The 10174-nt window shown below is 43.5% G+C and overlaps 1 protein-coding gene across 2 annotated transcripts; it reads right to left on the reverse strand.

Annotated features, from left to right (window-relative positions):
* Positions 1-42: 42 nt before the first annotated feature.
* Positions 43-9918, reverse strand: LOC108021961 (acidic phospholipase A2 PA4). Of its 2 annotated transcripts, XM_017090792.3 has the most exons (4): positions 9583-9913; positions 2840-2996; positions 2089-2541; positions 43-394 (listed from the first exon to the last, which is right to left on the reverse strand). In XM_017090792.3, the coding sequence occupies exons 2-4, from the start codon at positions 2986-2988 to the stop codon at positions 295-297; spliced, it is 702 nt and encodes a 233-aa protein (XP_016946281.1). In that variant the 5' UTR covers positions 2989-2996; positions 9583-9913; the 3' UTR covers positions 43-294. The 2 variants fall into 2 exon arrangements, with proteins under 2 accessions (XP_016946281.1, XP_016946280.1); XM_017090791.3 differs by lacking the exon at positions 43-394 and having other exon boundaries at positions 401-2541; positions 9583-9918.
* Positions 9919-10174: the final 256 nt, after the last annotated feature.

Here is a 10174-nt window from a genome sequence, read left to right on the forward strand (position 1 = left end):
AATTTAATACTTTTGGGCGCAAGAAGAAACGATCCGTTGCTCTGATCTTGGTAAATATATTTATTTATATGTACGTCTCGCGTGTGTATATATATATATCAATCATCAGTTTTGTATGCGCTCAATATATGAAAATATATACTTATATTTTCCCCATCTAATTGATCTCCGGCTTCGTTCAGGTTTAAGAATTGCAATCGAGAGTAACTATCGCTGTGGGTCAAGCTGGTGCCCTGTAGATTTGTAACCGTTTCCATGAGTCCGTGAGCTGGTCCAGGTCGTCAACGTCGCGCCCTAGGAGGAGGTCCTCGGCTGGCTGGGCACGTACTTCTCCGAGGGCTGGTACTGCCACTGGGCGCAGATGGCCTCCTGCTCCGTCTGATTGTATCCGGCTCTAATCGCATCGAACAACCGGAAAGGGAACGAATGTTTCTGGTGAATCTTTTATTGTACAGCATGGCTGTGGGTGAACTGTGTGAACTGGGGAACACGGGACATGCACAACACTAATGGCAATCGCACATGCAGCTAAGTGGCTAGGACTAGGGCTCCCTAAGGGAGCCGAGACTGCAACTTATGACTACTAATACTAGACGGGCGCAGTAGGGTGAGTCGATTTTTGGGCCCACTAAATAGTTAACAGGCTGGAGAGTAGCCTATGAGTGTTATGATCTAAAATTCCAAATGGCAGGGGCTATAATCCCTCATTTATAACTCATTAGAAAGTGTACTTTATACATTTTCAATCTTATAACTTTGTAAAAAAAAAACCTGATATGATGCCCATTTTAACCCCTGGTTTACCACAAATTGTAGTCCCCTTAAAATCCTATATCACTCAATTTCTCACAAAGGCAGTCTGGCGAAAAAACCCATTTATAGCACTTAATTTATTCTCGTTTCACGCGAAGATGGTAGGACCCTGATAATGAAACTTTCCCAGAATAACAAACACCTTTTATAAAGAAACTTTAACTGAATATAAAGCTGGATAAAAAACGACAACTTTTGCGTGATTAGCTTGAGAATCACGTTCTTTGTCCTGAGAGCATCTGGTAAAAAGTGGCGATATGTGGTTAATGTAATTTAGTTGTAGTGCGTTTTTCTTTGGCAAAGACGTTCCCATCAAAAATAATCTGATTTTAACGAGCTCCGTTGTTTTCAGTTAATATAAATTCAAATTTCACTTCGAATACAGCCTAGAAACTTGATATAATGCAATATAACCCTGAGTTAAATTTTTCTTTCATATTTAGAAAACATTTTTGAATTAACCCAATAACCCTAGAAACTTTATAATAAACAAGGCAACTCTTCTTACAAACCCACACTTTACTCTGAATAAAAAACGTTTAGGCCCTAGAAACTTGATATAAAACAAAACAACCCTGAGTTAAAATTTTCCCCCATTTTTAAAACATTTTTGCATTTTTAACTTCTTATAAGCCCACATATTTCTTCAACTCGGAACCCTATAAAGCTAGTAACTTGGTAATAAGCAAGGCAACCCTTAATTAAAATTTTCTTTCAACTTTAACCTGCAGTTACTGGGACCACATAACCTACAATATTATTTGGGTTACTCTCCGACCGTTAAGTACTTTAAGAAACCACCGGAATCGACCCACCCGGGCGGGGAACAGTCTTGGGGGCATTCGCCACTCTTGCCACTAGCTCCAAGGGGAATCGAAGCCCCCGTAGCCGCGACCACTGTAGTGGCCACCGTATCCGTAGGACGGAGGCCCGGGCCGCTCGTAGTGGTAGCCCCGATCCTGGTATCTGGAGGGTGGCAGCTCCCTGTTCACCGGCGCCTGCAGGCTGTCCCAGAGGAGTCGGGGCCGCTGCACCACCTCCCGCAGGATGTTGACCGCCGCCAGGCCGACGCTGGCCAGCTTAACGCCCCAGCGGCGGGCCGTCGTCTTGGCGGGACTCGACCAGGCGGAGGCCGAGGCCGGAGCGGCCAGGGCCCGGCCCTGCGGATGGGCCAGGATCTTGGCTATCAGATTGTCCCCGTGCGGCGGCACGTAGAGATCCGCCTGCCGGAACTCCGCCGGACAGTGGTCGGTGCGGTAGTAGAAGTCCTCGAACCTCTGGTGCGCCGAGCAGGGACTCCGCTCCTGGAAGCACGTCACCTGCACCACATTGTAGAAGATGGCGCCCAGCGTATTGGCCGTCTCCGTATTCGCCGCCTGCAAACACCGCCGGAACCGGGCATCGCAATCGCAGTGGCTCCGCGTGAAGGTCCCGCGGTTGCACAGACCCCGCCGGCACTCGCCCACATTCAGCACATCCGGGCACATGTCGTGCTCCCGACAGCAGCGATCCTCGCGCGCATGCGCACCCAGGTCATCGTAGCTGGTGGCCGCCGTGCCCGGACCACACCACTTGGTGCCGGGATAGATGAAGCCGAGGCCGCCGCGGAACTCGTGGCCATAGGAGCCCTGGCGGCGACACACCTCCTCCAGCTCCATCACCGATTCCCGCGGCACCTGACGGATGCGACGCGGGTCCGATTGCAGCAGCATCCGCTGGATATCGCCGCTGGCGGGGAGAGATGCGATAGTGATATGATTATTATTAGTCTTTCATAATATAATTTTATAATACCGGATTTGGCAACTTTGAACCAAACTCAAGTACTTGAAATAATACCTCACATTTTTTTGGAACCTTTTAATAAGTTCTTGAGGATCTTATGTATAAGTAACTGGTTCAAAATATTTAGATTGCTGCTCAAGAGCTCTTCAATATTCAAACTATTTTTAAGACTAAGCCAGTAATCTGTTAAATATTTTGTGTACTTATTATGTATATTTTATTTTTAGTTTCTATGACTCACCGATCTGTGTGCATCTTGCAGAAGGGGTGGCGGGAGGACAGCTCCACCATAACGCTCATGGTCATGTCGGAGATGAGGACCGCCGATCCAGAAGTGGGTGGCACCGCCGCACCCAGCCAAAGGAGCAGCACCACCACGACCTCCCTCATGGCGCCAACTGGGATCGGAAGAGAGAAGAGGATGCGGTTCGGATATCAGATCAACACATAACTCTCTTGGATGCCGGAGCAGGAGGGGCCTGACCGATGAGGGGCGCGAGATCTGCTCGGCCGAACTGACGGCGCGATAATGAGAGGGCGATGTGGCATGGGCCATGATATGTGGGCCATCATTAACAGCTGAGTGCCGATCCGCTCCGATCGCCCGCAACTCGCTTTTTGCATTTCTATGGACCGCGCGGATGACCTCTGGCCACGAACAGAATCAAATATCCATAGCTGTGCACAGTGGTCTGCTGCCCATAACTGCCATTCCGCATATTGTCTTGCCAAAACTGTCACACTGAGGTCCATATCAGACGGATCCCAAAACCATATCGATATCATCCACATGCATGAACAGCAAAACCTGACATTTTGTTATGATAATCGCTGGTTTAATGTGATCAAATTACCATTTTTATGCCTTCTTGTTGTGCTACAGTGAACTATGCTTGAACTTTAGCCAAGACTTCAGGCATATTGTACAAGTGAAATGTAAAATGTGTTTGTATGTATATCAACTATATTTGGTATGCAGCAAATATAAGTACTGTGGGCACAAAGTAAGGTGGATTTGTTCGTAAAATTAAAAGTAAATTGATAAATAAATCTTTTTCTCATCTTTAAGATCTCCAAAAGCTACAAAATATAAAAGCTATAAAATATATATAAAATACCTAACAAACTATATTCTAAGGCACTCCACAAACATTTCTAGTATCAGTTTTAAGTGCCCAAAAACTCGTTTTCATTTTATAGTATGGATCCCATACTCTGGTATTGGAACCACTATTCGCCTCCATTCGCACCACTGTAAACCCGACGATCAAAACAAAAGGCAGCGCAAAACAAATGATCGTGGACAAAGATACAAAAAGAAGACGGGCAAAACAGTTTGCAAAAATAGGCGATGGCTTACGGTATTAACCTGGGGGGGGGAGGTGGTAGGCGGAGGTAGTGACCTACCCCAAGCGCCGCTCGTCGAACCAAAAAAAGAAAAAAATGTCGAACGTTGAAAAAAATCGAATAAGCAGGCAGGAAGAGCGGCGCCGCTTTATTTCTTTTAGTGGGTCAGTTGAAGGTGGAGGCGTCAGCTTGTTACCAATTCTTTGGCCTCTCTTCTTCGCCCTCCACCTTTGCTTTTGGCCAGCTCGCAAAAGGTGAAGGTCACCGGCCGGCCGGCCGACTCTGTTAATTAGTTGAAAACTTCAAATCGGACAAAAAGCGAAGACAATTTATGACGCCAACTTGATTCTTCTCTATTCTGCTTGCCTGGCTCAGCGCTCGCTTACGCTATTATTCGGTTACTTTTTTAAGCCAGGCCAAGGAACCATTTTACCCATCACGTTCCACTCGCCCTGTAATAATTAATGGTGACACCTTGCGGCCGCTTGTCATAAGCATTATTTATGTGTTTGCACAATTGTCCCATTGTGCCCACTGTGCGTGGGGGGGCGAGGGAGAGGGCACAGAGCGTGCATCCCGCTCTCTCGCATGCAGCGAGGGGGGGAGCGTGAGAACCTTTTACCATGGGCGTGGTTTCAAGGATTTCGAGCATACATATATAAGATTGCTTAAATTAAATATATCTAATAAAACATATTTTTTCTGATACTTAATAATTCCAGATAATTCATTTGTAGAAAATAAATCAGTGATCAAAATAAAAACTGAAGTTTTTATAATCCAGAAGTCACTTAATCAAACAAATTATCTTGTTATACCTTTAAATTTGAAGAGTAAACCCGCTTATTTCTCTAGAGTTAGTTAATTCATTACCACAAAACTGCTAACTAGGAGCCTTAAGCTAATTAGCAAGTATACCTGCTTGTTATTATTTATCTCACTGGCTAAACACATTTTTTTCTACAATTTTTTTCATAGGAGTGACATTCCTAGAAGTATAAAGCAGGAAATATGATTAATCTTGAGAAGTTTGAATGGGAGATGCCTGCGATACTATGAGGCCTGGCGGGCTACTGAGTCATTACCCCCGTGCCGGTGGCCAGACTACGCCCCTGGCGAGAGTCAGAGGCGGGGCCTTGCCCCTTGTCATCGGCCGAACTTGGCTGTCACTCCGTTGGCGAATTGTTGCGCCCGCAGATCAATTGCCTTCGACGGCATCTATCGTTTATGGCTATTCGCGGACCCCATCGATCGCAATTCGCATTAATTGGCAATCAATTACCACGCCATTCCGTTCTATCGGCGAGCGGAGGTAGCTCTGCGATGGTGGGGCATCTTCTCTTTTTCCTGTCCCACACATTGGATATTGGCTTGGGGCTCTGTTGCTCGCATAATTTTCAATGTCAATGCTTTTGCTTTTAAGCCAGTCTTTCGGTCTTTCCATCGCGCCAGTGCAAAGGAAAACGAAAACAAAAGCCGAATCGAGTTCGCTTGCTTCCAATTCCGATTCCAATTCCAGCGTCGTGTTTATGAACCTCAAGTACAATGACCCAACTCGCCAGAAAAATAAACAGATACTTAAACCGTTTATAGATCTTTGGGCCGTCACTCAGCAGAAGGAGATCAGCAGCGGATCACAGTCAAACTTCTGTCACCTTAGAGTTTGGACTACCCATAGGTGCGGTCAGGAAAGTAAGCACTGTACCTATGATCTCGGCCATCATGTCAACCTTTTTTATCCCCAACACATTATAATACTTCTCTAAAGCCTCTATAAACTATGTTTAAAGTAATATGCCTTGAAAAACTGCAATCAAGTTATACCTTTTGTTTATTTTTCTTTAGAAAGGTTTTTATATTTTCGATTCTTCTTGGGGAATAGTAGTATACCTTGAAAAATTTCAATCGAATACCTATGATCTCAAGTATTTTTTACAAATTGTTTTTATACTTTTTTGATCTTTGACTTGTGTATCCCCCAGCAAGTTGGTACCTCCCAAAAACCTTATAATATTTGTTTCCCATTATACCTTGAATGCAATGAAGTGTTATACCATAATCTGCAGTATTATAATACAATTTTAAAAAATATTTGTGATCCATAACCTTTCTTACCCCCAAGAAAGCTTTCTTCTTCAAAACACATTATACTAATTTTTCTATAACTATGTTTATAGGAATATGCCTTGGAAAATGCAATCAAAATTATACCTATGATCCAGAGTATTATTATAAAATTTTTTTATTTTGATCTATTACTTCTGTATCCCCCAGCATACACTTTACATATTTGTTTCCTATTATATCTTGTCTGCAAGCAAGTACTCTACCCATGATCTCAAGTATTATCTTTCGATCTAGAGCCTTTTCTCTCCCCAGAAGAGGCTTCTTTCTCTAAAGTATTCGTTTTTTCAACTAAGCTTCCAGCAATATACCTTGACAACCCAAATCGAAACTCCGATTTGAGGCATTTACTGGGTTGTGCTGAGACGTGCAGACCGAAGACAAAGCCCGAATCGCTCTTTACGATCCCCGCACGTATGAAAGCCCTTCTTTAACGACATAAGTGCAGGTACTTCAAGGGCTATATAGCTGGCGTTTTGTTTGGCAACAGTGCGACCCGGGTGTTGGAGGCTTCACTGTACCGCCTGGGGGCCATTGGGGCCCGGAGAATGTTTCCGTACCTCGGTCGAAGACTGAACTTTGATGTGTCAACAGGCGTGCCTCGCATCCGCAGATCAGATCATCAATCAACGATCTCCTGTTTTTGGTGGGCCGTTGTTTTATTTAATATTTTGCGTTTTTTATTTTTTGTGGCTGCGTTGCGGCTGAGCCCTTCACTTGGACGCATCCGAAACTGGTTTGCGGCGAGGTGTTCGTTTGCATTTTGAATGTCACGCTGCAGATGAAAACGCTGGTTCTTAAAAGCCACAATAACAAGTTGTAATCCCCCCTCGGCGCGGGGGGCGTTGGGGCCCCAGTTCTCCGGTTTCTCAGCCGAAACGTGGTAATTGCCGGACTGCCGCAGCCGCGTACCTCTTGGCCGATGATCGCCGTAATTGCCGCGGAGCAGACTTTTACCTTCCGACGTGCCCCGTTCATAAAGGAATCGCCGTCCTTGTCCCCTGTCCCCGAAATGAGGTCAAGTTTAAGTGCAGAATACACACGGTGGAGCCGCCGTTCTATGCGGCAGTCGACAGGGGTTTCAGCCCGAAGAGCTGTCACACCTCAGTTATACTGGTGAGTAGGGGTTCCACTTAAACAAAATATATATATGATAATATCTGTTATATCCTATATAAGGTTGTAGCTGTCAGTCTATGGGTGTCCTTATTTTTACCTCTTCTTTCTGGTTTCAGTATTTTAGTATTATCTTATAGTTATAGTTTCAAGACGTTTTAAACTTATTTAATAAATTATTGAAATAACTTATTAAATTAGTAAAAAAAATATATGTATATATCCTATATGATAATATATATTTCAACCTATATAAGGTTATAGCTGTCAGTCTATGGGTGTCCTTATTTCTACATCTTCTTTTTGGTTTCAGTATTTTAGTATTGTTTTTCCCATAGTTTCAAGGCGTTGTAAACTTATTTTATTAAATTATGGAAAAAACGTATTTAATTAGTATTGTAAAGTTGTGATAATAATATAAACCCTTAAAATATTTCTCGTACTATAACATTACATGAACCATATTAAACAACTCCTGAATTATTTAAAAATCAAAGATCAAAGCAATGATCAATAGTGATCAATTTATCTTGCGATACCCTTGGGTAAAATTATACTTTTAAATAATACTTTTTAAATCTTATGATATAATGATTTAGTTATGTAATATTGTATGTTATATTATTAGCACTTTTCAGTATTACTTCTGATATAATATTGGACATACTAATATTTAACACCTCCTTAAATCAGTAATAAATAAAAGATCATAAAGGAAGATCTTGTTTTTCAGAACATCCTATTTGGATAACATTAGGATTATTTGGATTATCCTGTGATATTTTTTGCTTCCTAGAGTTACTCATATTATGATATTTCACATAATAATAATTAACACCTGCTAAAATCACTTCAGGCCCATAAATCAGATCGCATTAGGTGGCATTTTTCGGTAGCATCGTATTTTGGAAAGTTATCGCAAGGTGGTGACACCTGGGGACCATCGAATTAGGGCCAATCCGAAGCCAAACAGAGGCCGGCCATTGTCTGGGCTCGGCTCGAATCTCGATCGAGAGGCGGATAGCTGGACAGTGCCGGTCATTGAACGGCCCCCTCCCCCGCTCAAGGTCGGTGGACAAAAGGCGGTCATAGTACACCGCCGGAGCCTCAGATGGGGCACCAAAGACGAAGGCGTTAATTGCCCGAAATCGAGTAAGCGACTTCTTGGGCTCGGTAAAACCGATCGGAAGTTGGCCAAGAACATGGTGTTGACTCTCGCCATCGGCGAAAACGGTCGAGAACATTGCACCGAAGGCTAGAAACCACTGGCCTTCCCATACAACACCGATCGTACCCGTCCACGTGTGCTAATCGCTGAGCAAATTTCACGGCTTGTCGAGGTAATGCCATCGCGGACTGGATGTGCCAAAAACGACGGTGCTGGGTGGATCTTGCTTATCGACCGCGCAAATATTTAGCCAAGTTGCCAGTTAGATGTGTCCACAAATCAGACTCCGCCTGACGCGAGATGAGAAGTGTTTGACTTGCAAATGCCGGCCAAGGGCCAAGGGGTTCTGCTAAAGAGACAACGTTTTCGGGCACACTGGGTGGGGTCTTCAAAAGGTGGGTCTCATCGCCACTTTCGAGGGTTGTCTTAGATGTCATAGCTAAAAGTTATATCATATCAAGCTGTTGCAACTTCCTTAAAAATACATGGTTGGTTAGCTCGCATAAGCTCATAGATTCTCCTGGGAAGTGTACTTCATAAATTTGCAAGCATTTTTTTCTAACTTGGTTACATTCTTTCAAAAATAAGCTTAATAAAGAAGTGATATAATTTATTTCGTAAAAACATATATTATATCTTTTTGAACTACGAAATAGTTTCAAAAAATATTGTGCAATTTATTTTACAAAAGTAATGTATTACATCTTTTTTGATCACTGAATAGTTTAACTTTATTAATTATTTTTTTCTTGGCTCAAAAATGATGCCTTTTTTTCAAGGTTTTGCTACGTTTTCCAGGGCAACTCCCACTTTTAGGCAACATTTTTGTAGCATTAGAACTACATATCTGGTTTTTATTTTTTAATCTTGCTAATTCATCACAACTATAGGCCACATCCTTAATTCTAGGGGATATATGCTCGAATTTCTGAGATCTTAGATCACCGATTTGTTCTTAAAATTTGGATTGCCTCACTTTCACTCGTCGGTTGGCAGGGCAAGCTGCGCTTTAATCCCAAGGCCGCCTGGCGGCTGCCTTCACCTTTTGACATTTGGCCCACTCGGCCAGTCCACCCTGCCCCCACACTTCGGGCACCACCCCCCGGGCGCGTCCTTCGTGCGTGAGTGACCTTCAAAAGGCAGCAGGAGCAAAAACCACAACAAAACGGCAAGGACAGCTGCACGCACTTCACATGAACAACTTGAAAAAAAACACGCTCAATTTTTACCTGAGAACGGTTGGGAGAGGTGAAAAACTTAACGGGCTAGATTCCCGTTTCGCTGTATCGGTTTTTTTTGCTGGGACAAGGATGCGGGATTTTCGAGGGACGGCGGCGCGTTCGTTCGATGGCTTTAAATTTCAATTTCAATTTCAATTTAGTTTTCGATTTCTGTGGGACGGCCTGCAGCAGCAGCAGCGAAACATTTCCGCGACGCGTTTGCGGCGCAACTGAACTTGATTCTGGCGCGTCGAGCGCTGTTAAACTTGGACTTGGCCAAAAACCGAAAAAGACATGAAAAAATCGTGAACGAAAACACCAACAAATTGAAAGGCAGAGAGTCAGGCCAAGAAACAGAAATCGAGTTACAACTACAACACAATCGGCGTCGTCGTCGCCAGCGGAAGCTGCAGGCCGACCAGAGGCGTGGCCAAGGGGGTTTTGGCCAAAATAAAATGTTATACCAGAACAGCGATTCAGCGGACGCACTGAAGTCAGAAATACGTATATTTTAAATGCTGAAAAAATGCATATTTAAATATGATTATTTTTTTGAATATTCAAAAACTATTGTAGCCATTAATATAAAACTGAAATATAC

Source organism: Drosophila biarmipes, chromosome X (genome assembly GCF_025231255.1).
Source record: "Drosophila biarmipes strain raj3 chromosome X, RU_DBia_V1.1, whole genome shotgun sequence".
Taxonomy (NCBI): Eukaryota; Metazoa; Arthropoda; class Insecta; order Diptera; family Drosophilidae; genus Drosophila; species Drosophila biarmipes.